The sequence below is a fragment of the Rosa rugosa genome, chromosome 2 (genome assembly GCF_958449725.1).
Source record: "Rosa rugosa chromosome 2, drRosRugo1.1, whole genome shotgun sequence".
NCBI classification, from domain to species: domain Eukaryota; kingdom Viridiplantae; phylum Streptophyta; class Magnoliopsida; order Rosales; family Rosaceae; genus Rosa; species Rosa rugosa.
The window spans coordinates 3,669,202-3,696,267 of NC_084821.1; the positions used below are offsets into that span (position 1 = coordinate 3,669,202).

At 38.2% G+C, this 27,066-nt stretch overlaps 3 protein-coding genes across 3 annotated transcripts; 1 reads left to right on the plus strand and 2 right to left on the minus strand.

Moving 5' to 3' along the window:
- Nucleotides 1-3,395: 3,395 nt before the first annotated feature.
- LOC133732032 (uncharacterized) lies at nt 3,396-4,201 on the minus strand. Its single transcript, XM_062159490.1, has one exon. It carries the CDS (start codon nt 3,924-3,926, stop codon nt 3,396-3,398), a length of 531 nt encoding a protein of 176 aa, XP_062015474.1. The 5' UTR covers nt 3,927-4,201.
- Nucleotides 4,202-9,278: 5,077 nt separating this feature from the next.
- LOC133729653 (beta-glucosidase 13-like) lies at nt 9,279-25,980 on the minus strand. The gene is made up of 12 exons (XM_062157220.1): nt 25,713-25,980; nt 25,346-25,415; nt 13,178-13,236; nt 13,015-13,090; nt 12,851-12,928; nt 12,664-12,751; nt 12,232-12,487; nt 11,643-11,979; nt 10,244-10,275; nt 10,020-10,122; nt 9,726-9,834; nt 9,279-9,557 (listed from the first exon to the last, which is right to left on the minus strand). The coding sequence occupies exons 1-12, from the start codon at nt 25,902-25,904 to the stop codon at nt 9,386-9,388; spliced, it is 1,572 nt and encodes a 523-aa protein (XP_062013204.1). The 5' UTR covers nt 25,905-25,980; the 3' UTR covers nt 9,279-9,385.
- On the plus strand, nt 20,757-23,305 carry LOC133729654 (endoplasmic reticulum oxidoreductin-1-like). Its single transcript, XM_062157221.1, has 6 exons — nt 20,757-20,785; nt 20,955-21,068; nt 21,167-21,369; nt 21,482-21,605; nt 22,645-22,757; nt 23,114-23,305. The coding sequence occupies exons 1-5, from the start codon at nt 20,765-20,767 to the stop codon at nt 22,684-22,686; spliced, it is 504 nt and encodes a 167-aa protein (XP_062013205.1). The 5' UTR covers nt 20,757-20,764; the 3' UTR covers nt 22,687-22,757; nt 23,114-23,305.
- Nucleotides 25,981-27,066: the final 1,086 nt, after the last annotated feature.

The window sequence follows — 27,066 nt, forward strand, 5'->3', positions numbered from 1 at the left end:
GCCATTCCTCTGTACTCAGCTTCTGCACTGGATCTAGCAACCACTTTTTGCTTCTTGCTTCTCCATGTGACCAAGTTACCTCCCACAAAAGTAAAGTAACCTGAAGTAGACCTTCTATCAGTGATAGAACCAGCCCAATCTGCATCTGTGTATCCAGCTATGTCTGTGTGGTTATTCTTGGAAAACATGATCCCTTTACCGGGATTTGTCTTCAAATACCTCAGAATTCTATGTACTGCTTCCATGTGATCTTCACTTGGTGCATGCATGAATTGGCTTACAACACTTACAGCATATGCAATATCAGGTCGGGTGTGTGAGAGATAAATGAGCTTGCCTACTAACCTTTGATATCTCTCTTTGTTAGTAGGCACTTGGTCTGGATATTCTGCTAATTTGTGATTTTGCTCCATCGGTGTATCTGCTGGTCTACATGCTAGTAAACCGGTCTCTATCAGTAAGTCAACCACATACTTCCTTTGAGATAGGGCAATGCCTTCTTTTGATCTAGCCACCTCAATTCCCAAGAAGTATTTCAGTCCTCCAAGATCTTTCATCTCAAAAACAGATGATAGATGTGCTTCTAGTTTCTTGACTTCTTCCGGGTCATTACCTGTCACAATCATATCATCAACATAAATGATAAGTGCAGTAAGTTTATCTTTCCTGTGCTTCAGAAACAGTGTATGGTCAGAGTTGCTTTGTTTGTAACCAAACTGTTTCATAGATTGGCTGAATCTTCCAAACCATGCCCTGGGGGACTGTTTTAGTCCATAAAGGGACTTTTTCAACTTGCACACCATTCCTGCTTGTGAAGGTAGAGAATAGCCAGGAGGTAGATCCATGTAGACTTCTTCCTTCAAGTCTCCATGTAGGAAGGCATTCGTTACATCAAACTGCTTCAGAGGCCAGTCTAGGTTAGCCGCTAATGACAGTAGTACTCGAACGGTATTCATCTTGGCCACTGGTGCAAAAGTTTCTTGATAGTCAATACCATATGTCTGAGTATACCCTTTTGCAACCAACCTGGCTTTGTATCTATCCAGTGTACCATCAGCTCCGTACTTCAATGTATAGATCCATCTGCATCCTACAGCTCTCTTTCCTGCGGGTTTTGGCACTAGTTCCCATGTGTGATTCTTTTGCAAGGCTTCCATTTCATCTTCCATAGCTTTAGTCCACTTAGGATTTGCTAGAGCATCCTGCACTTTATTTGGAATGATAATAGCAGATAAATGAAATACAAAGGACGCATATGACTTGGATAACCTATGGGATGACATGTAATTGCTTATGGGATATTTGGCCTTGGCTTTAGGATCTGGTTCATATTGAACCTTTGGTTGACCTCTATTTTTCCGAAATGGCAATTTATGAACCCCTATGATGTCACTTGATTCTATTTCAGTATTAGGCACAGAATTTACATTATCATGGCATTCAAACACAGGGTTATTAATTACCTCTGGATCATCCTCAGGGAGCATTGGTGTTGATGGGGTAGTAGAAGGGGAAGAAATATCTCTCACTGCTGATTCTGGAGTTGGTAGCTGATTTCCATGTTCAGCGATTCTAGAATCTGTTTCTGATGTCGGTAACTGGTTGCTCCTTTCAATATTTCCATGCTCAATTCTGGTTTCTCCAGTATTTCCCTGCTCTTGGATGTCCATGGGTTCCAAGGGTGGACACAACCTCGAAGACTGCTCTTCCTCAATATCATTCTCCCCCTGAAGAGTAGTCTTCGGGGAAAAATGTAGATCATGTTCATGGAATGTAACATCCATGGAAACATAGGTACGTTTAGTAGTTGGACTATAGCACCGATATCCCTTTTGAGTGGTAGCATAACCAATAAAGATACACTTTTCAGCACAAGCATCCAACTTAGTCCTCTGGTTTCGATGGATATGTACATAAGCTACAGAACCAAAAATCTTTGGATCAAGGGCATGGGTAGGTGGTAAAGGTAAATGACTGGCAAGAGCTTGAATTGGTGTTTGTGGTGGTGGACTGGTTTCCTTAGCTGTAGACTTAAGGGCTTGCGTAGGAAGTCTATTTATGAGGTAAGCAGTAGTTAGGATGGCATCACCCCAAAAAGATTCTGGCATATGAGCTCCGATCAACATGGAGCGAGCAACTTCAAGAATGTGGCGGTTCTTTCTTTCCGCCACACCGTTTTGTTGAGGAGTTTGAGGACATGTGGTCTGATGAATGATGCCATGGGTAGCTAGATACTGGTGAAAGAGATGGTTCACATATTCTCCACCATTATCTGAACGAAAGACTTTAATAGGTGTTTGGAACTGAGTTTGGATCATGGCATGAAAAGTCTGAAAAACTGGAAAAACATCACTTTTATTTCGCAGCAAGTAGATCCAACTCATCCTGGTGCAATCATCGACAAATAAAACAAACCATTTCATTCCAGAGGGCGTTGGTGGACAAGGCCCCCAGACATCGGAGTGAACAAGATCAAATGGGGCAATACTTTTATTTGAGCTCAACGGATAGCTGACACGGTGACTCTTGCCTAAAATGCAAGTGTTGCATTTAAAGTCGGATGGTTTATTATGCTGAAACAATAAAGGGAAGAGAGTTTGAAGATAACCGAATGATGGATGTCCCAATCTCTTATGCCATAACCAGATCTGTTCTTCATTTGTGGAAGTTCTTTTCTGAATCTGATGAACTTCACTTACACGATGATTGCCAGCAGTGGTCATCTCCATGTAGTATAATCCCCCCTTCTCAATACCCCGCCCAATGGTTTCCCCTGTGAGGATGTCCTGAAATATACAACACCACGGGTAAAGAATTACACAACAATAAAATTGTTTTGTTATCTGTTTGACAGACAAGAGATTATGAGATAGGGAAGGAACAAGTAACACTGTATCAAGGGTAATGGATTTTGTAAGAGTGACAGATCCGGCTCCAGTAATGGGATAAGAATCACCATTGGCATTAGTTACGCCAGACCGGCGAACTGGGGTTAAATGGTGAATATTGCTAGGGTTATTAGTCATATGGTCTGTTGCACCTGAATCAATTATCCACATATCCTTCCAATTAAAGTCAGAGTTACTCGATAGCAAAGAAAAAGTTGTACCTGAAGTTGACATGAAGGAAAAAGTGGAGTTACCAGAGTGAACACTGTGAGGAGGTTCATCAGAAGCTGTACTCGAACTCAGGTCTGGGGAAGCAATTTGGAGGGAGACTTGAGGTTTGCCTTTGGATCGATAACTCTTTGGGTGCTTGTTGCTAGATGGCTTACATGATCTTGCTTTCTCTTGTACTTCTTTTGCTTGTGCTTCCTTTCGGGCAGTGTGTTCCTCCCACCATTCCGGGAAGCCATGTAAGTGGAAACAAGTCTCTACCATATGCCCGGTTAATTTTCAATGAGTGCATTTCATGGGTCCTGGAGAGGGTGCTTTCCAAGATGATGATGATGAAGATGACTGGAAGCTACGGACATGTGGTGGTTGGTACTGAGCAACCATGGCAGAGCCTTCGTACTTTGTATCAGACATCATCTTTTGGAGTCTATTATGCTCAGCTACTGAAAAAGTAGTATTGACAGCATCCCAAATTTCTTTAGCTGTTTCCAAACTTTCATAATTTCCTCTGACATCCTTGTGCATGGAGTTGAAGAGCCATGCTTGAACAAGACTGTCTTCTTCGACCCAAATTTCATACCCCTCCTCATCTTCTTCAGATGGCGCTTTCTTCTTGCCGGTGAGGTAGCCAAGTTTACCTCGGCCGGTGATGTTCAACTTCGCATGTTTAGACCAGGAAATAAAATTGGTGTTGTCCAATTTTTCTGGAGCAATAGGACCATGATCATTGGATGATGATCGCCCTTTATGTTGAGAAGAGTTGGTTGCCGATGTGTGGGTTGAATCAGCAGATACTTCCTCGATGGCCATGGTTCAATACTTACTAAGTAAAGAGAAGAGAAATCGGATCCTTGGGTGTTGCCTATCGCGCAACCTTTCGGTAACTCCTTTTAATGTAGCCAGGTAGTAGAGGAACGATTTTGGCGGAGCTCAGCTCACTTGTTTAGCAGGGGACGAGACCCTTTGCTAGCACTTCTCGTATCCAATCAGCCTAGACACCACATTAATTGGATGGACCTATGTGGTTGAGCGAGTAAGCTCGACGTTACAAGGATAAAATTTCTAATCTAATTTACCTTTTACTTTTTCTTGGATTCTCCTCTGCGAGATTCTCCTCTGTTGGATTCTCCTCTGTGAGATGCTCCTCTGCGAGATGTTCCTCTGCGAGTTTTTTTTTTTTTTTGAGAAAGCCTGCCTTTTTTCCTTTTCTCCAGACAAGGCTGGCAAGCTTGCACGCCTCTTCCCCTTTTTTGGAGACAGGACGTGCCTGTCCCTTTCCCCTTTTTTTTTTTTTTTTTTCTCTCCAGACAAGGCTGGTTGCACGCCTCCTCCCCCTTTTTGGAGACAGGATGTGCCTGTCCCTTTCTTCTTTTCTTCTTCTGCTTTTGAGAAAGTTGTTTTTTTTTTTTTTTCTTCTTCTTTCTCTCTTCTTCTCCTCCCTTTTCCGAGACCAGCCTTTGTCTCTCTCTCCTTTCTTTTCTTCTTTCTTCTGTCAGCTGAAACTGAAGTGGAATTGCAGATCGGAGAATGGAGCTGCTGCTGTGGTGGAGCGCTGCTGCTGTGGTGGAGCTGCTGCTGCGGTGGAGCTGCTACTGCGGTGGAGTGGAAGGCGCGGTTCGATCGGAGATGCTGCAGATCGGGTTTCGTTGGTGGGAATGGAGGTGGTGCAGTACGGCCGGATAACTTCAGAGACTTATGGTAGAAAGGAGTATTGTTATCTTCAGTACCGAACCCAGCTTTACCACCCTTGAGGTTGGTGATGTTCACGTACCTAGTGGTCTGAAAGGAATCAAGGTAGTTTGATTTTTTTTTTTCTGAGTTTGGTATGGGATAGAATTTGGTATTGATATGGGTACTGAGTACTGAAGAACAAAATTTGTTCTTGGTATTTTCTAGGAATATGGATATGGGGAAGAACAAAAGTTCTTTGGTATTGGTTTAGATTTTCTGGTGCTGGTAGTTTCTGGGTACTTGGTTAAGATGAAGAAACAAGGTTCTTCTGTTGAAGGTATTGGTATGGCTAAGAGTTTCTGGTGCTTGGTTAAGATGAAGAACAGAGTTCTTCTCTTGGTAATTCTGGCAGCGGAATATGGGTATGGGTAATTTAGATTTCTAGATATGGGTATCGGTCTCAAGAGCAAACTGCTCTGATACCATGTCAAATCTGGTAATGGTAATGTATTTCTGTATTCAAGCACACTCTTACTCAATTACAATCATGCTCTTATAGAGCTCATACCATGATTACACTATCTGTATTACAGCTAGAAAAGTTACATATACACCTCTGTCAATTCCAGCTGCAGCATTGCTGGAAGGCATGTGTGAGCTGCAGCATTGCTGGAAGGCATGTGTGAGCTGCAGCATTGCTGGAAAGCATGTGTGCTACAGCTCATGTAACAGATGTGTCGTCCGATTCCAATTCCGATTCCGGCGACTAGGTCAAAGAATCCAACGATTTGGGCATGGGATCGCTAGTCTTGAGGCGGATTTGGTTCTTGAGATGGATAAGAGCTTTTCGACCTCTCTCTCTCCACCACGATACCCGCAGCGACTCTCACCGGAGCTCTCAATTCGGGTTGTCGCTAGAAAATGGATTGCACCGTATCAGGCCACCACCATTTCAACTGTTCCTCCACCGTCAAAAAACTTAAACACAGCTTCTGAACCTCACCATATGGCAGCAAGCTTCCTAGCAAGTCAGATGTGACAATCACCGTCGCCGTTGATGAAGTTCAAATGAAGGCGTGGTCGTGATGCTGCGTGAGTTAAGAAAATGGAGATAAGTCCCTACTTTGTTTATTTGGCAATAACTTTGAGGCAAAAACTAAGACCAAAAGGTAAAAATTAAGACCAAAAGGTATTGTAAGAGTGTAAGTGGTACAGAAAGCACAATTAGACTCAAAAGTTTTATGTGACCTTTTTACATATGTTTTTGGATCTCTTTATGTACGCACCTTCTTTTTTTATTTGATGCCTTGGGTACCACATGGCTAAGACCCAATAGGCCGGCGTCTCATACCATATATATAGATTTGCAACCAAATAAATTCGAGGGGAAGTTTGTTTTATGTACTAGAATAACATCTGTTTGGTAGATTTTGTAGATTGGTGACTGACTGTACTACTGTTTAACTATTGTAATCATCTTGTGTTTGCTCAAAAATAGTCTTGTCCGCGTGTCACAGGACCGAGGGCTTCTTTGGCTTACACGTGTCCTTCTGGAGTGGTGACATGTGAGCGGGCGTGCCAACTCGCGGCCGGTAGGCCAACCGAGGTTTTGTTATAGATTATATATCTTGCGCCTATCTAACTTCTGATCAGTTGATTGTGGGCCGAGGAATGATCAATCTCGGCCGCGGGGTTCACTTTGCCTTGAATGCAAGGACTTTAGCACGGATCGGCCTTAACTAGCCGCAGCCTTCGTGCTGTGTAACTCGGTGATTAAGGTGAAAGTGAAGTAATGATAATTCTTTTTGTGATTTTGTATAAAGTAAATGACGTAAAGTAATTTTTTACAGTATCTTTGAAATATTAAATTGTGACGTGATAAGAAAAGCATCGAGAGAAAGCCAAAAGAAAAGCCGAGTGCGAACCCTCCGGCGGCACGCCCTAGTGGCGGCGTCGTCGGACGGGTTGAAGGGGACTTAGTGTCCGGTGTTCGTTGTCTGTGGAATAAACCCAATAGGAGTGGCGGCTGTGTGGTGGCTTCGCTCTCCAGAACGCGATCTGGTGTTGCCGGGGACTAACGATGCAGGCTTGGCGGCTTGTGGATGGAGGTGGGGTCGTTCGCCCCACAAGAGGGAGATGGACAGCAGGAGGCGACGTCGTCTGGTGGTGCGAGGATGGGATCTGCGGGGATTAGATCAGATCGGAGTGTTTCGATTTGGTTTGATTTGATTCGAGCCGTCCGGTGGAGAGGGCTGGCTAGGGGCGGTGGTGATGCTTGCTGGCATGTTGGGGAGGACAGAATGAGGGAGGGGCGACTTGAATCTGCTTGGTGCGGCGGGGTGACCGTCGATGGTCGGACATCGTGGCTCCGACTTGCGGGACGGGGGCGAGGTGCTTGCAGTCAGCTACTCTCTTTGATTGGGCTAAGTGGGTTTTGGGCCTAGACTGGGGATCTGGGCCCAATTTCCCTTTATTTTATGTTTTATTGCTTTTTGTTACCATTTGTTAATTGTGGCTATATGCCAGCAATAAGTCCCTCCCATTTTTGGGTAGGGCGCCGTGGGCGTTGTCCCGGTATGCACACTCTGTGTGCCTTGTCTGGCCTACCGAGGCGGCTAGCTATTTGCTTGATCAAATGGACGAAACCTCCTAGTGGCAAAATGAAATTGAGTGCCGCCAGATTTATTTCTGTGCGGCAACATAGTGGGAAAGCTGTGCTATTTGTAATGATCCTTCTTCGTTATAGAGTTATCTTTCCGGTATGTCACCACTTTGTCAAAGCAAATAGAGTAGCCATTCGTGCACTCTTTGCTAATTGGTGCTTGTTAGAATACATAGATTCTGTGGAGAGTCCTGGTATTATTTCAGGATGTTCTCTTTATGCTTATTGTAATCTGGGGTTCATTAATTAAGGCTTGAGGGCATCCACACCAGCCCCATTTCAAAAAAAAAAAAAATGACGTAAAGTAAATAACAACAAATAAATAGCATAAATGAAAGTGCAGGAATGTAAAGGTGCAGCAAATAAAGTGCATGAAGATAAAGAACAAGAATGTAAATCGCTGGAAATAAAGTGCATCAAATAAAGTGCAGGAAGATAAACTGCTTGAATGTAAAGAGCAACAAAGTAAAGTGCAGGAAAGCTAAATACCGGTAAAGAAAACGATAAGATAAACACGTAAAGATTGATAAGTGTTGTTGAATTGTTGAAATGTATTGAGATAAAATTTGAGTAATAGTGTAGAGCGTTTTGGTCGAGGACATCTAACAATGAATTCTATGGTCCTTTTTATAGTGAAGCTAAACTACTGAATGAAGGAAAATAAGCAATCTCAGCAGTATTCATGTTTGTGATATTTTTAACGTTACCAATGATTGATTCTTTCATGAGCAATCAATCAGGTCTTGTAACTGATGATTGGCAATAATACCTCCTAATGCTCATTCAAGTTAATTGCCCCAAACTTTGGTAACGTTTCTCCTGACAATCAATCTCTTTGATGTGCCGCGGCTAATTAGCCGCGGTCATTCATTACGACTCGTGGGTCCGCGGTCATTCATTATGCCTTGTGATTCATTTGGTCACTCCTGATCTAATAACGGCTCTCTGTACACGTTATCTTCGGTCATAAATTTGACAATAAACATTTAATGTGCCGCAGCTAATTGAGAATCAACTTTGTAAATATTTAATGTGTCGCGGCTAATTTGAGAATCAACTTTGTAAATCTTTAATGTGATTAGCCACGGTCATTCATTACGCCTTGTGGGTCCGGCCCACCTATCTGCCATGTGAGCCTTGCCAAATATTGGTTCAAACATCTTGTTGGCATTTTATTGGGGGGCAATAAAATGTTTATTGAGGGGCAATAATAATATTATTGGGGGACAATAACATGTTTATTGGGGGGCAATAAAATCAGACGCCGGATTCTCGTCACCGATCCGGTGGCGGGATTTTGGTGATTGATTGCCGGAATCCGGCAGCCGGTCACTAGAGTTCGGTGAAGTCTCTGATGACTCTCTCTCTTTAAGTGACAAAGAGGGAGAGAGTAAAATTGTCCTAAAAATAAATAGAAAACAATAAAAAAATACTTAATTAGGTATTAGTGCAAAATATATGTAAATTATTGGGTAAGTGGGCAATCTCATAAGATGTTTGGATAAATGGGTTAGTGTTGCTCAAATTTGGGTAATTGGACATTTTCCCTTTTTTATTAAATTTGATTATAAAAGTACATAGATACACCTAGTAGTTGGTCAAGGGATATGATAGCCCAAAATTAGTGGTGAGGCCTATGAATCTAGTATTCACTTAGAATGGAATGATGTAGTTCCAGCTTTGCTTAGAGTTGTTCTAAGCTTTAAGCTTTGCTTGTAATCACATTGCCCAAAATTAATAAATCATGTCTCTCTTTACTCAAAAAAAGAAAAAAAAAAAGAAAAAAAAAGAAGAAGAAGAGATATGATAGTCTGAACTCTCAACAATTTGTGAAACAAAAAGAAAAGAGCCTTTATACCTTCACGCAAACTAATTCATATCCATGAGAACATTTACGCCTTCGAAACAAAAAGTACATATATATTTTGGTCATCGCTTAGTACTTTTTGAGGAAATTCTTGAACCATATTGCTGAGTGTTTAGGGTATCTTTTAAGCCCATCTTTATAATCGACATAGTTGATGCCAAATCGAACGGTGTAACCTAATGTCCATTCAAAGTTGTCCAATAATGACCATGCAAAGTATCCCTTCACATTAACACCATCTCTGCATAAAAGGAAAAATAAGATGTCAGATATGACCCCAACGATTCCTGATCCATTCCTTAAAAGCTTTTTACATATTGGAATGCATCTGCGTTGTGGTTGGTAAAAGTGGTACATGTACGTAACTTAATCTCACATAATAATTAATATAACAAAAAAAAAATCTCACTTGATCGATTCTCGGAGGTAATAGAGATGGCGAAAGTGGTAGTCAATTCTTTGGTTGTCAGCAAGGGCTTTTTCAAGGGTTAACTTGGGATCGTTAAACTCATCAACGCCTGCAATGCAGGGGAAAATGTACGTTTACTTCAAGATACAAAAACAAGGTTTAATTCCCAAGAGTGCTGAAAGCTCTAGCCTCTAGGTACAATACAATCCATATGAAATCCAAAGAAGTATATACAGCCATGTACTCCTTATATATCAAGTACTAGCTCAGAAAGATGATGACTGAGAGGCTTACCATTCTCTGTGATGTAAATAAGTGGATTGTTATACTTTCTCTTTGTGTAGAGCAAAATATCTCTGATGCCTCTCGGATAAATATAGAGGTCCTCTGAGGCAGCCTGCAGGAGATCATGTCATCATATAATGAGTATCTGATCGTAGTTAACTCCATTGCTATATACATGATACTCCAGGGGGAAAATAATTGATTCAAAATGAAGTTCTTGATTTGATACAGACCTTTGGACCAATGGGGATTCCATTACGAAGGGCTGGAAATTAAGAGAAAAAATAGTTTAAGTCCCTAAGCATAATTTATCACCATCTTCCGATCACATTATTCATCAATCTTACACAAAGATAAATATTATAAAAAAAAGGAAAATGATTTGTGGCCTCAATGAGGCCTAAGATTTGTGGTCTCAATCTTAGGTGTCATGTCATGTCATCTACACAAATCACCTATTTGTCAAATCATGCCATGTAATTCCTGAGAAAAAGACCATCTTATCATTCCAAAATCTAATGACTCTAAATTATTTTGGCTTTCTACCTAAAAAATTATTTTGGCTTTCTTCTAAAAAAAAAAAAATTTGGCTTTTTTTCATTACACTCATGCTTAGATTTAAACAACAATTTTTTTTTTCTTTAATCAAGAGTAGAAAAAATTTCATGTAATTCAGTCAATAGATTTGCACGTACATTCGATTAAGAGATTTGTATAACACATGTATATGAATTCAACCTCTGTTGGGTTCCTGCAAATTTTGAAAATATAATGTGAAAAATACATATTCATATGATTGTATTTATTCTTTTGTTCATTGTTTTCTTTTTATGTAGCTAGGGTTTAAACGTTAGATCTGAATTTATTATTTTTTGTTTGTCTTTCCCTTATATTGTTAATTAATGGCTGCTAACGTGTAATTTTTTCTTACCTCTTAATTTAGACATAAGTATTTCTCAAATTCAATTTACTAATGCTATATTTTTGTGGATGAAATTAATCAATATTTGGAAAAAAAAAAAGTTAACGTCTATTTCTTGACACATAATTCAATATATTAATGCCATTTGGGAAGAAAAATTAAAGGAAAGAATTTAATTAAATGAAGAAAAATATTGATCAAAGAATTTGTAAACATATCTCTTAAATTAATATATAATTAATAGCTGATATTTTTTTTTGTCACCTAATTAAATTCATTAATGTAATTGATTCACCCCCTAACATCTAAAAGGAAATGTAAAAGGGTAAAATTGGTGTTGAAATAGTATGATGTGGCAAGATATATTATATGAAATTGAAAATAAATTTTTATTTACTTACATGGCATGACACTTAGGATTTGAGGCCACAAATCTTAGGCCTCATTGAGGCCCCATATCATTGCCCAAAAAAAAATTACTAATTAAACCACATTTTCATATCATCTAAAAATTCACACCTTATGTGTCAGTTGAAAGTTGATACGACAAATAAACCACCATGCATAATCTTTCATTATATGATCACCTTTACCGCCATATAAAATGTTTTTCAGGTGGTATCTAAAATTTTATGATACATTTTTTTTTTATGATAAATATAATGAGAAACTTGTAAATTAATAGATAGCTTTCAGTTTAGGAATTTTACGTGACATAGTCGCAAGAGAGTCTGTCATGTAGCTTGCATTGGCGACTTTCACTAGCTGGGGTGTGTCGGATACGTAGCTAGAAGTGTAATAGTTCAATCCGATAAAGTCAAACGACCCTTTCAGCAATTTGGATTGCTCTTTCTTGAACTTAGGCAATCGGTCTCCGACAAGAGATCTCATGCTCTTAGGATAGTCACCATTTGTCAAAGGGTCCATGTACCATCCAAATATAAAATCTAGGGCTCTAAATGCAGCAACTTGGTCGTGCTGTGCCGTAGAATTTGGTATCAACCATTCTGCCACCAGCGTGATCCCTATAAGTCCTTTTTGGGACTCCTGAAACCGGCCACAATAATTTTTTTCTATTATCGGTCACTGCTTGAACATATCATATAAATAGAATATAAGTGTGCGGAGACAAAAGAAAGAACAAACATGTTTGATGAAATGTCTCGAAGAACATGTTATAAACTAAGTCACTAAGATGAGGTTGATGCATGCATAATTGCATAATGTGCAGGTTCAATTTTATTGAATGCATGCTTGTTAATGTAGAATCTAAGAATATCTGTTCTTAGTGATGCAGACCTGATAATGTTTCTTATACATGTTAACTGCAGCTGCATGAGCAAGGAGTTGGTAATGTGTGACCAGATACGGCTCCGTCGCTGAATTCCCTCCAGTGCAGTTGGGGTTTATCCAAGTGGAACATCGTCCTGGTGCCAATGCCCCGAGTCCGTAACCAGCCACAGCGAGGGCAATTGGCTCATTGAATGTGATCCAGTGCTTCACCCGATCACCAAATTCCTTATAACAAAGTTCCGCATAGGCCTCAAAATGCTTCCTGCATATTACCAGTCGTGTAAATCAAGCATGGATGACTGTGTCATACTCGGCACAAATAGGTATGGTTATAACTGTACATGTATTTTGAACGTGTTGTGTCTCACTCATTTACACGTTCTAGTGTGTGTGTGTGTTTGTATTAACTACAACGTATAGCAAAGCTCATTAACTTACACAACATGAGGACTTAGGAAGCCGCCATGCTCATCTTGCAGGGTTTGGGGAAGATCCCAGTGGAAGAGTGTCACAAAAGGCTTTATACCTGCATTCCATAATTAATTGTAAATTGATGTAATTTTTAAGTACCACTAATTTTGAGTGTAGTACGATCATGGCGAATAGATTAATTAAGAAGTTATACCATTGGCAAGGAGTTCATTGATAAGGTTGTTGTAGTATTCTATCCCTTCCTTGTTCACACCCCCACTTATTTTCCCCTCTAAAGTAAAACAGTCAAAGTAGGTAAGCCAGTATGTACGTGATAATTTTAGTAAAGGCACTATACATGGAACCAATTAAACTTACTTGGTAGTACTCTAGACCATGAGATAGAAAATCTGTAAACATCCAAACCCATTTCCTTCATAATCCCCGCATCTTCCTATAATTTGCAATCCACATGTAAATATGTATATGTGCTTAGAAACTATGATGATTGTGATTTATGATAAAGAATAATTTATTTTACCTTATAGCGATGATATGAATCTATTGCAACATCTCCATTGCTACCATCTGTTATCTTACCTGCAATCAAACATGCATATATGTTTAAGAACATATAAAGAAAACAAAATGTCACAATTTATTGGGATCATTGATAAAGTAATCTGGGGTTCACATCCAAAATCAATTGGCAATGGATGGAGTGGCCCAAACCCTTATAAACCCATATGAGATGTATATATTCTCAACACATCCCCGCACGTGTGGCGAATTTTCAAGCCATACACGTGGACAACTTTTGGGTGACGTGGAGCCCGTGTGGCCGTTAGGCATGCACACGTGGGTCACCCGCTCTGATACCATGATAAAGTAATCTGGGGTTCACATCCAAAACTAATTGACAATGGATGGAGTAGCCCAAACCCTTATAAACTCATATGCAAAGTCCCATTTTTCCCATGTGGAATGTATATATTCTCAACGATCATCGCATCAAACTGGTCAATGAATGTGTTGAGAGTAAAGATTAATTTCTTCCTGAACAAGTTTCATCATTAGAATGTCATGTATCATAATCTTGGAAGTTCGGTTAGCTAGTAAGTTAGTTAAGGGATATTTGTGTGACTACGCTGGTTATTTGACTTATTTCATAGAAATGGGATCACCAATGTAAGTTTTCTATTTTTCTTAAACTTGAAGTGTAATTAATCTTCCTCATCTTTTTTCTCTGTCACAAACTCATAGAGAACGTACTAATGCATTCGGTGGTTGTAAACACCTTCAATTCAGTCAATACAATGGAAGCCTTCTTATGAAAAGAAATCATTCCACCAAATTTTGTCAACAAAGACATGCGTCTCTTACGTCAGATTGTTCCATCTTTCAGCTAGAGTTCACTTGAACCTACTTTCTTGGGTCAGCATTTACATAACATGTTTGGGGTTCATAAGGTCCCTAAGGTAAATTAGAGATTATTTTGAATTCATTGTACTCCTCATATCACGTACTTAAATACCATGCTTTTGTATAGCGAAATGCTGAAATCTCCCACACCTTCTTGTTGGCCAGTTGTACATACCAATTACGTGGTGGCACGACAGTTGTATCAAAAGCCTTTTTTAATTTTTTTTCTTCGATTATTAAAAAAATGATTAATTTCAGTTTACCCCCTGAGGTTTGGGGGTGTCATCATTTCACCCCCTGTACTTTCAATTTTGAATTTTTACCCCCTAAACTTTCCAATTTCAATCAACCGTGTCCAATTTCTATTATTCCGTCCAAATTGGACGTTCAGTTTGACTTTTGAGGGCTAAAATGGTCATTTCAACATAAAAAATTAAAAACAAAATTAAAAATTTTAAAAAAAATTATTTATTTATTTATTTTTATTTTATTTTTTTTATGTTTCTTCATTTTTTTTTTTTTTTTGTCTTCAACCTATACACCACAAGTTATAATAGGTTTATAAAAACAAAAAAATACTCTAGTGGTTGAAAGCCGCTCGCTGGTCTATGATATTTGTGATATATCTCTGATAAAGTGAAGAATTTTAGGATATATCGCCAATAAAGTGAAGAAATATTTGTAAAAAATAATTTTACACTTTATCTGTAAATAAATATTTGTATATCCCCATTAAAGTGAAGAAATATCTGTGTAAAATCATTTTTGGTCTACGATATTTGTGATATATCTCCAATAAATTGAAGAATTTTATGATATATCCCCAATAAAGTGAAGAAATATCTGTAAAAAATGATTTTACACTTTATCTATAAATATCTGTATATCCCCAATAAAATGAAGAAATATCTGTGTAAAATCATTTTTTACAGATATTTATTTACAGATAAAGTGTAAAATTATTTTTTACAGATATTTCTTCACTTTATTGGGGATATATCCTAAATTCTTCACTTTATCGGAGATATGTCACAAATATCGTAGACCAGCGAGCGGCTTTCAACTACCTAGAGTATTTTTTTGTTTTCATAAACCTATTATAACTCGTGGTGTATAGGTTGAAGACAAAATAAAATAATAAAAAAATAAATAAATAAATAAAACGAAGAAACCGAAAAAAAAAATAAAAAACAAAACAAAACAAAAACGAAGAAGCAAAAAAAAATAAAAAAGTTAAGAAACCGAAAAAAAAAAACTAAAAAACAGAAAAAAAAATATATTTTTTTTTTAAAATTTTTTTTTTATGTTGAAATGACCATTTTAGCCCTCAAAAGTCAAACTTAACGTCCAATTTGGACGGAATAGTAGAAATTGGACACGGCTGATTGAAATTGGAAAGTTTAGGGGGTAAAAATTCAAAATTGAAAGTACAGGGGGTGAAATGATGACACCCCCAAACCTCAGGGGGGTAAACTGAAATTAATCCTTAAAAAAAACAAAGCCACAAAGTAGCCCCTCTTACACAACCAATTCCAGACATATCTAAATACATTATTTTATTGATATATTAGAGTGTTGTTACGTGTTGTCTAGTGTCAAAAGTCATTTTAGCTTCCCCAATCCAAGTCCAACATCTCCAATCCCAATAGATCGAATAGGGAGTCAAAATGACCCCGGAGTCAAAAACTAAGTTTTATAGAAGGAAAGCCAAAATAGAGAAGAATGGAGAGGAGGTGGGCTCCATGATCCATTGAAATTATGCTATGACTTTTGATTAAAGAGAGTTGGAGATATAAAATTTTAATGAATATTAATAATAACATTAGAGGTGTCAAATTCATGAAATGACTATGACATTTGACAAAAGAGTTGTAGATTGTCCTTATTATTTATCTAAAAGCAAAATTTCAATTATTATGGAAGAAATATATACATTCAAGGGGCCATATTGTGATCGCCATCATTAAAAACCTAAGCCAGTGAGAAGGAGTACCACCACAGAGTTACTGAATTCACTACTACATCATTAGAGCAAGTGCACCGGTGCTCTTTTGCCCGGGCACCACCTCAGCATTCCATCAGTTTGACCGGGCATGCAGAATTTCTCCCCTCCACCGGGCCTGTTTTGCCTGGGCATGATTTGCCTTTGTTTGACCAAGGGCAAGATAAATGTCAAGCTGGTGCCCTTTTCTTTGTCCAGTCAAAATGTCAAGCCCGTGCCCATATTCATGCTGCCACCTCGGCCTGCTATACAACGTGGCTGACGTCACACTTTACATCAGATAGAGAGACGCGACAGAGAGGGATCGTGCAGAGCACGGACCAATCACAGGAGAGGAAGCGGTTTTTTGTCGCCTAGCGACAATTAAGGCAGGGTGGGCTGTGACGTGGCAAGTATCCGTTGGCTGTTTTGGGAATTTAAACCCAACGGTCAACAAATCTGGGCCTTCCAACCGAACAGTAAAAATGGATCTGATGGCTAGGAATTAATCTGAATGTAATATAGGTAACGGTAAGAAAACAGGCAGAAAAAAATATGTAAAAAATTCTAAAAATCATACAAAAAATTTCTCTATAAATACCTACAATTTTTTCTAACATCTCACACCCAAAATACTAGAGTTCATAGTTACACATTCCTCCTCTTCATATAGCTCTCTTCATCCATATTTTTCATTATCCACTATGGCCGAACAAAGGAGAAACACACGTCCAGTGGCCGAACAAGAGAGAGATCAAAATGAAGATGAGGTTACCCAAGACAAAAGGAGATGGACGGATGAGGAAGATGTTCAATTGTGCAAGTCTTGGAAAGTTGTAGGCCAATGTCCTGCTGTGGGCACAAATCAGAAAAAAAACAACTTATGGTTGCGCGTGAAGCGACACTTTGACGCAAATTGGCCCAAGAGCCGATCAGCCCAATCTTTGCAGGGAAGGTGGAAAATTTTGAAGATAGAACTCTTTGAGTGGCATTGTGCATTAAGGCAAGCGAAACATTGATACAAGAGAGGTTCGAATGCGGTTGATGAGGTATGTATTTGTTGATAAATCATTTAATTTGTTGATACTTTATAGTAAAATATTACATGATAAATAATGTAGTAATTATAATATCATTTTAATTGTAGTAATTGCTTTTCGTTACAATTAAGATAATTAGTTGATAAATAATTATGTAATTACAACGATGTTTATATTTGTACTTATTGATTTTTATTGTAAAACGGTGAGATAGTGGTTTATTATAATTATGACCTTTATATTTGTTGATAAATCTTATCGATACATTATAGTAAAATATGGCTTGATAAATAATTAGTAATTATAATATCATTTTAATTGTAGTAATTGTTTTTCGTTACGATTAAGATAATTAGTTGATAAATAATTATGTAATTACAACGATGTTTATATTTGTACTTATTGATTTTTATTGTAAAACCGTGAGATAGTGGTTTATTATAATTATGACCTTTATATTTGTTGATAAATCTTATTGATACATTATAGTAAAATATGGCTTGATAAATAATTAGTAATTATAATATCATTTTAATTGTAGTAATTGTTTTTCGTTACGATCTTGATAATTACTTGATAAATAATTATGTAATTACAACGATGTTTATATTTGTACTTGTTGATTTTTAACGCAAAACGGTGAGATAATTTCTTATTAAAATTATGACTTTTATAATAGATGACCCTTCATAATATCGTTCTATTTGTACTAATTGCATTTTTTTTTTTAATTACGTAGCAAGATGAAGCACATAAATTGTGGCATGCCGGGATGAAGAGAAAAACCGGGAAGGACAAAAGACACAATTTTCAGAGCTTTGATAGTTACGTTGCTGTGGAGGGCTTTGCACAATTTAAAGACATCCCTAGCCATACATCCGGAGGAACATCAAATGAAGCAAATCAACATATGCGCACACAACCAATTGCTGAAAATTCCCCCATCAACTTGGACATGGATGTAGATGAGGTAATTGCAGGTGAAACTGTAGATCCTAATGTCACTACAAAAAAGAATTCATTTAGCTTCACCAGTTAGCGTCGGCGTTAGAATGCCGTCGCCATTGATCAAAAATTTGCTACGGCAAATGCCGCGTCGCAAAGAGAAAAATTATTTGCCACGGCAAGGCATCGCCGTCGCATAAATGTACCTTCAATTGCTACGGCATATTTTTTCCGTCGCTAAATTTCTCTATTTTTAACTACGGTAGAATGTGCCGTCGTGTATTTTCCTTTTATACATTTTTTTTTTTTTTTGACTTTTGGGTGAATATATGTGCCAAAACCCGCTCCCTCCATCTGCTATTTCCCGCTCCCTCATCTGCTATTTCCCGCTCCCTCCATCCAGTCCCGACAACGAGGTCAACATAGCAATCTGTGAAGTCGACATATGCTAGTTCAGCTCCACCTCCTTCCTATTTTTCTTCTTCCTCCCAAAACCCCAAACTTCACTCCCCTTCGTTCATTCAACAACAACAACAACAAAACCCTTATTTCTGTAAACCCTAAATCAAGCTTCCGAATTAGAGCTTCCACCTCCAGCGATAATAGCCAACCGCCGTGGTGGGCGAACCTGTTGCCCGCCCAAGCTTTGGGATCCGATAAAGTTCTCAGATTGATCTCCGGTGCCACCGCTAGCCCCATTGGCCAGTACGTGTCGGAACCCGTCACTTTTCTTCATTCTCTCGACCCCAGAGTCAAATTGGTATGATCTATTTTGATGGGTAATGCTTGGTTTTTGATTCTATTTGGTGGGTTTGGTCTAATTTTGGTTTTGCAGGTTTTTGACTGTTTAAGTTTTGGTGATAGAATTTGGTTTGTGGGTTTTGGGTATTGTCGGTTTGTTCTTCACGATAGAGTTTCACATTTTATGAGTTTGATCTGCTTATGATAAGAAAGTACTGTTCCTTTTGATTTTCTAAGAGCAGAAAGATATCAGAAATAGTAAGGTAACTCTTGTAATAGGGTACAACTTGGGTCTTCTGAACTTTACATGTTTTTAGAAAGAAATTAAATGAAAGAATGTATTCTTTTCATGTTCTGGTGAAGCAAATAGAGAGTTACTGAATATAGAAAGGCTTCCTTAGTATCCTAGTTGTAGTTTAAGTGGTGAACTTGGAGAAGTTTAGTGACATCTTATTAGCATGTTGCAAGTGCCCCCTAAAATTTGAGATGATAGAGTGGAACCGGTTCCGTCTTATACACTTCAGATCACCAAAGATAAGTTATTTATTGAATTTGCTGACTCGCAGACCTTGTGGTCCTTCTCTGTTTAACTATAAAGTAACTTATTTCAAGGTAAAAACATCATTCTAAAGTAATTGTCAGTCGAGCAAAAAATAGTTATTGAAAATGGACTATCAATCTATTGATAATGATAAGGTTATGCATGCTGGAGAATTATCTGTTCTTAAATGCCTATTTGTTGTGACATCTCCCTTTTGGTAAACTTGCTTGACAAGCATTGTATTGAAACTGTACACATCTTTACTTCCTATATATTCTGCTCATGCAGGGTATCACTCTCTTTGCATCTGTTGCTGCAACTCTTGGACTAAAATATTGCTCGAGTTTGCTTGAGAACTGATCTCAAAGGTAAGCGATCCATATTGGTTAAGTTTGAAAATTTTACTTTTTTTTGTTGTTGTTGTGAATTTATTTAATTTGCTGGCATTTTGTTTTGGTTTTGAATAAGGAGTAGTTTAGAGAGAAGCACAGAAACAGTGCCTCAACAAATCAGTCTCTGCTGTAAGTGAATCTCATTTCCTAGATCTGCATGCTCAATTCTTCTTGATATGATTTTTTTTTGGTTGCTTTGCAGAAATGTTAGTGTTGGTCCATAAATATGTCAAGTTGTTAGTCAATTTATGATTCATAAATTGGAACTTATGCATATATCAGGATTACCCAAGCAATTAAAGTTGTTAGTCAATTAATATCATTTGAGTCCATTACAACTTTTTTGTTTTGTTCCTGCACTCCAGACCTCAAGATTTGAGCTTTTGTCTTGTTCAGTTTTGATTACAATTGATTAAAACCTCATGAAAAATCCCAAAAGCCACCGCTGCATGACAAAGTTTCATTTATGCAAACAAGAGTCCAGAAGATTTTGACAAGAAGCCATTATATTTGGCTAGTGCATGATTCCATTTCTTATCTGCCAAGTGCTAACACCACCACCACAAGTAGCCAAAAGTTTTATTTTTAATTATCTCTTAGCAAAATAAAAGCTCTCAATTGCTTTTAACTTCACCCATGGCAGCAACGAAGACATGTATAACTTCAAAAAATGAAAACAAAAAGTCTAGAATTATGAGATTGATAAGTAGTTCATTTCATATCTAATTGTATCTAGTCACAAACTCGTACTGCATCATATCTAATTATCTTGTTAGTTCAATTTTGTTACCATGGTTCTCTTGCTCTTTACATGTTCAGTTAGCTGCTTTGGTAGAATGATACTGAGGAAGGTGTTAATTTGAGAGGAAGGTGTCAATTTTCAACAACCTTTGCAAAGTTTTGGTTATTTTTCTTGATTAAAGAGGAAGGTGTTAATTTGAGAGGTGATTCTTGTTTTCTGTAGAGATTCACTGAGAGAGATAGAGAGGAGTAATGGGATTGAGAGGATGAGATGCAGCTTTTTGAAGTTGCTGAGATAGCTTATTTAGCAGAAGCATATGATACCATGCTCCATGTTCTCTGCTTGGTATGCTTTCTTGAAGTTTCCTTTGTCTACATGCATTTAAGATTTCATAATTAAATCTTTATATGTACTCGTTTAGTACATGCAAGGGAAGTGTGGCAGTCAATCCTGTATATTGCTGGATATTGAAATTCTTAAATAACTCATTAAATATTTCATCATCCTTTGGCAGGAACTTGACCATGTTCATCACATGGAACTGATGCATGATCGCGTTTTAAAATATCCAGATCGTGTTCAGAATTTGTACTTCGCATTCCTCTTTGTTCTCCGGGCAGTGACAAGAGTAAGCATTTTCTGCTATCCTTTCTGAGTTGGTACCGCATAATCAATTTTCTTATTGTCCCACATTTACTAATCATTGATGGGCTTAACATCTTGTAGGCTGCAGATTACTTAGAGCAGGCTGAGTATGATACAGGTAATCATGAGGAAGACCTTAGAACAGAGTCTTTGATGAGGCAGCTACTTTACAATCCTCAACTCCAAGCTACATGTCCCCTACCGTTTGATGAAGCAAAGCTCTGGAACAGTCAGAGCGGACCACAATTGAAGCAAAAAATTCAAAAGAAATTCAGAAACATCAGGTTTGTCTGTGAGAAAGTTGCTTCAGTAATTAATATTTTATGTTGAACTAAACATTGATCACCTGCTTGTCATTCGGAGTTGTAAAGTAAAAATTTCATCTTCAAATTTCAGTGCATTAATGGATTGTGTGGGATGTGAGAAATGTCGGCTCTGGGGAAAGCTTCAAGTTCTTGGTCTTGGTACTGCATTGAAGATCCTCTTTTCTGTGGATGGTAAAAATCATCAAGATCAACTTGTAAGTTCTTGCAGCTCTCTTATCAAACTTATCTTGCAACGTAGGTTTTCTTATTTATCTAAATACCCATTTGTCAGTTTTGACTTGCAAAGCTACCAAATTGGTTTTGATCGGGTTATGCTTGAGGTTTTCCAATAGCTTTCCAGCTGAACATTTAGACTTTGTTTGAGTTGCCTTGTTTAACAAGTTCTTTAGAGTAGGTGAACATGAACCAACTCTTTCTCTCTCATTTTTCTTTGCACATGCAGCTGCAGCTGCAACGAAATGGCTCTTATTGGTGTCATTTAAAACTTTGTTGTTTAAGTTCTCATGCCCACCGTTTTTTGATAGAATTCAAGAATCAATCTAGTTTTAGTTCAATTTTTCATCAAAATTTAATATTGTTTTTTGCTGTGCTACTTGCTATTCTATCTATTTGATTTGCTTTGCTGGAGATTATATCTAGTACAATAGGATCATTGTAAACAGATATATACCAGCTTTAGGTGGTAGTCATAAAATCTGAGCACTAATTTGTTCCCAAAATCTTTTTTTAAACAATTTAATGGGAAAGACTATCCTTTGCTTTTGTGAGATTGGTTTAATGGTTTTGATATTAGGGTATGTGTTTTGAATTGGGGTTTGAGGAGGTTGGAATGAAAAAGGTGTATGCTTTTGATTTTTATTTTGAGCGTGTGACATCAATTGGTGAATAACAATGATAGTTATTGATGATTCACAATCTTTTGATCTCAGTTGTTTGTGATGAGTTAATTATGTGGCTTATTCCTCTAAGGGTTTATCTTTTGGATCCTTCCTGGGCACATGACAATGAAGCTTAGAAGTAAAACAGGGCATATCAATACCATAAGACAGTAGGAACTAAATGCTTTCATAGAGTATATATGAATTGAAACTATAATGAAATGACTGAAAGCTACGAAACTAAGTAAAGGTTTTTTTGGTCTGTAACTTATTTCTTATGTGTGTAATTCTTGTTCATTGTTTATCAAGTTCTAAATTTGCAACTCTATGTTCATTGAATCTTGAATTTACGCAGGTATGTCCAGAACTACAGGGAAAAGGAGAAGTTGGAGCATAGGCTCTAAAATGCACAGTTGGAAAAGGAGGATAAGAGGCAGAGCTTTCAGCAACATTTTTTGGGGATTGCAGGTATGAAAAACTCATATGTAGTTTAAATTTCACTCAAGTTTTTTTATCTGGATTATTGGTGTGTAGTGTGTACACCGATATTGTTTGATCTGGTTGACAGTAAATTTGCCAACCTAGGATCTATGCTTTAATGAAGTAATTAATCACTCAAATGTACACTTCTCCAAATTTCACTTAAATGTACACTTCTCCACACTAGGATCTATGCTTTCATAAAGTAATTAATCAGAGGATTTCAATATCAATTTGCCTAAACTTTAGTATCAGTAAGTGTAGTCCTAAGTCTCATGCTCATCCTCCCTCTCTTCACTTGATTTATGTTTCTTTATCTGAATACGTTTCACTTATCTATGTAGATAGAAAACGGACACATATCTTGAGGAAGATGGAGGAAGATCCCTGCAAAGCTTTTCTTGAAGTAGAGGAAGAAAAGTACCTTGTATTATCTTATAAACTCTTGTATAAAAGCTTCATTGCTTTTGTAACATTCATGAGAAAAATCCAAATGTAACATTCCCTTTTCAATATGTTGAATTCCTTTTTGTACAGCTTTTATCCAAAAAAAAAAAAATCTGCCAATGCATATTTACATGCCAGATTTTTTTTTATTCATAAATAAAATTCTGCGACGGCAATTTTACCGTCGCAAAGCTTTGGTAGCGGTCGGTGGCGTCGCTATAGATATTTGCGACGGCATTTTTCAGTAGCAAAATTCTTGCGGTTGCCGTCGCTAATAAGCTTGCGACGGTGCATTTGCCGTCGCTAATACCAATGGCGACGCCCCCAACGACATTGGCGCAATTGCCGTCGCCTAGCCGTCGCCATTGGTCTTTCGCGACGGCAATTTCACTTTCCGCGACGGCACAGCGCCGTGGCAATTTGAATTTTTTTTTGTAGTGTGTGAGGCCTCAAGGAAGGAAGGCTGCGAAAGAAGCAATACGGAAAGGAAAGAAGGCAGCGAAAGATCAAAGTCCTTTGTCAAGCAGTCTCGAGAGTATAGCGAACAACCAAATAGAGGCAACCAAGGGCAAGAAAAAACTCGATGACGAATTCGCTCGAAGTCTCCAAGAGGAAGAGAAAAGAGCATGTATCCTCTTGCAAATCGAAATACGAAAAGAGCAACTCCTATTTCAAGAAAGGCAAGATCGAATTAAAGAGAGGGAAGAGCGAGATAAAGAGAGGGAAGAGCGTATTATGGAGATTGATACAAGTAAAATGACGCCAAATAAAAAGCGTTATTGGTCAAGAAAACAAAAGAAGATAGCGGAGAAAGAAGATCTTGAAGAGCAGCCGCCACCTTCAATGGGTGGATACTATCCGCAACCCAATTTTGGTGGTGCATTCCCACAACCAAATTTTGGTAGTGCATACCCACAACCTCCTTACCCCGGTGCATACCCGCAACCACCTTACCCCGATGCATTCCCACAACTTCCCTTAACCGGTGGATTTCTGCCACCTCCCTTCACCGGTGGTTTCCCACAACCCCCTTACCCCGGTGGATACTATCAACAACCACCTTACCCCGGAGGATATCCTACACAACCACAATTTTCTAATTTCCCTATGGGTGATTCCACCAAGGCACCAACCCTAACCTTAATGATGAGCCTTCAAACACAAATTGGATTTCTAGAGAGGATGAGGATTATGATTTAAATAATTAGCCCACAATCTGCATGTTTGTAATTGTATTGTACTTATTCCTAGTTTTTCATTTATGTAAGCGACAATTTAAGGAAATAAAAGTTGTATTTGGAAATTCCCCTTATTAAAGCACACACCTTATATTAAAAATCATAGCACATAATAAACATAATTCAAATCACATTGATATAAAAAAAATAGACATTGGCCAATTTAAAAGCACACCAATTTTAAAAAAAATTTTGAAAAAATATATGAACAGTGAAACCCACTTGTGAACAGTGTTTTTGGTGAACAGTACATGAACAGTGAAAAAAATTGAACAGTGTTGACCGGGCAAGAAAACAACGAGTGCAAACCCATGTCCAGTGGCAGTGAATAGTAACTTGACCGGTCGAATTCTTGACTTCTCGACTTTACCTTTTCTTGACTACGGGTGAACTTGCTCTTAGAGACCTATTGGTCAACCAAGATGGTCATCCATTCAAATTAAAGGTTGGGAAATTGATATTAATTTATCAGAACGTCAGGTTAAAAATAGAAAAGAAAAAGAGTAGGTGCATCTACCTAAAGATCAAACACTGAGGAAAATGAAATTAGAGACAAACATCTACTAGATGTTCAAGGTAGATGCTTAGTCTAACCTATTGTTACGTCGATGAATACTAGTGTCATACAGACAACTCCAACATATTCGTTAATTTCCCTATTCGTGTGCAGTGATATAAAGTGTGGAGCTTTCGGACGGCTCTCCTTTATTTATTGTTTTTTTTTTTTTTTAATGTTTGAAAATAATTCCCCCATGTTAGCTAGCGACAATCATTGATGATACCCACTTAATTAAAACAATTTGGACCAGATTTGAGTTGACGAGAGCAGAAGAACAAATTGTTTAGAATGCATTGATCAAATAAATTAAAAACAAGTTGAAAGATTTAAACCTGGATATTTGTGGGTGAAAGTATCCCATATACTTGGTCCTCTACCACTTTCATTTGCAGCACCTTCATACTGAAATTGGTTCATGTACATAACATATCAGAACAATCATGTTTTCTTTTCCTTCTAAACATTGACAAGTGAGGAAAACTTAAAAGAGAAAATGAAACAAAAATAGAGGCAATGTGAAAGCCAAAAGAAGAACGTACAGTTCGATCGGCAATTAAATAGCCAAATCAGAACAAATGCAACCAAATGAATTTTTAACATGAAATGCTACAAAGATTTAGGTGCGTATAAATCAAAGAATGAGGAAAGCAAACCTCATCGAGGTTGCAAAATAAAACTAATGGAGGAATTATAAATTACCTGGTAAGCTGATGAAGCTGTGCCGAATACAAAACCAGCTGGAAAACTGGTCCGGTTGAGAAAAGCAGTTGCATAGCGATCGCTGCTCAGATCATCACTAGTACTACCTCTCACTAACGAGGCAAGAGGAATTACTATAAGGCTTATAGTAATAATATTAAGGAAAGAAAAGCCTCTGGAAATGGACACCATGATCGAAATCGATCAAGTAGATAGCAATGGATGTTTAGCTCTTCTTGTGCAGCAGACTTTTATAGACGATGAGAGATAGAGTCAAAGATGATAAAGAAATAATGAAAGCAAAAGGAAACGGACAGATAGGGAATTAATTAACCTTTTTCTTTTCTGGTTTTTTGGTCATGAGAATTAATTAACTAGGCTCGCACAAACTTGTAGTGCATACGAACAGAAAAATTACTGTGGCTTTTTTTTTTTCCCTTCATTGTTGGGTGGTAATTACTGTGGTTTTGTGGTTAACTCACTTATACCGGCCAGCTGCAATACAATGACCTGGTCGGACTACTCAAACAAAATTCATTAGGTGAAGGTGGAATCGCGGACGCCTGGACGGCAACTTAAGATTAATTGTGCGGGTCGCCGGCCGGCGGCAATGGCCCACACCGTGCAGAATATATTTATCTTAATTTGTTGGAAAAATTTTACACAGAGTACCCGAACTAAGGTTCATTCTAAATTTTGGTACCTGACTATTCAAAACTATCACATTGGTACCCGATGTTTGAAGTCCGACCCAACAATCGTACACGCCGTTATTAACGGTGTTAAGTAGCACACTTTTTAGGGATATTTTAGTCACTTCATGTCTTAATCCAATTTTTTTTTTATTTTATATTTTTTATATATTCATTGCACCTTGGTTTCTCTCTCCTTGATTTCTCCCCATTTTGTTGTCTTCATCTTTCAGAAACACCGAGAACCCGTAATACGGCAATACCGATGGTCCCCTAGAACCGCTGTGGTTTCACCCCAATTCTGACGACCCCTCCGGCGATCCCCGCTTGGCCCACCAAATCCCAAAGCAGAGGTTGCCGTTTTCGGCTCGCTGGAACACAATCGAGTCGCCGGCGACGATCTTCCTCTGGTTCACGAACGTGCTCCACCCGGTCATTAGCAAATGCCGGTGAGGGTGCCGGATTCTGGCGCAGTAAATGCCGGTCGTCTGCACCGGTGGGTCGATGGAGTAGTCGAGCCTCGGGAAAATGGTCTCTGTGCAGTACCTCGGGACGGAGAAGCCACCGCCATTGTTGGGGTTGGACTGGGTCAGAGTTTTAGCGAAAGAAGAAGGCTTTCCCCGATTGTCAGACCCATCAGAGTCCATAGAACCTTAGTCTTG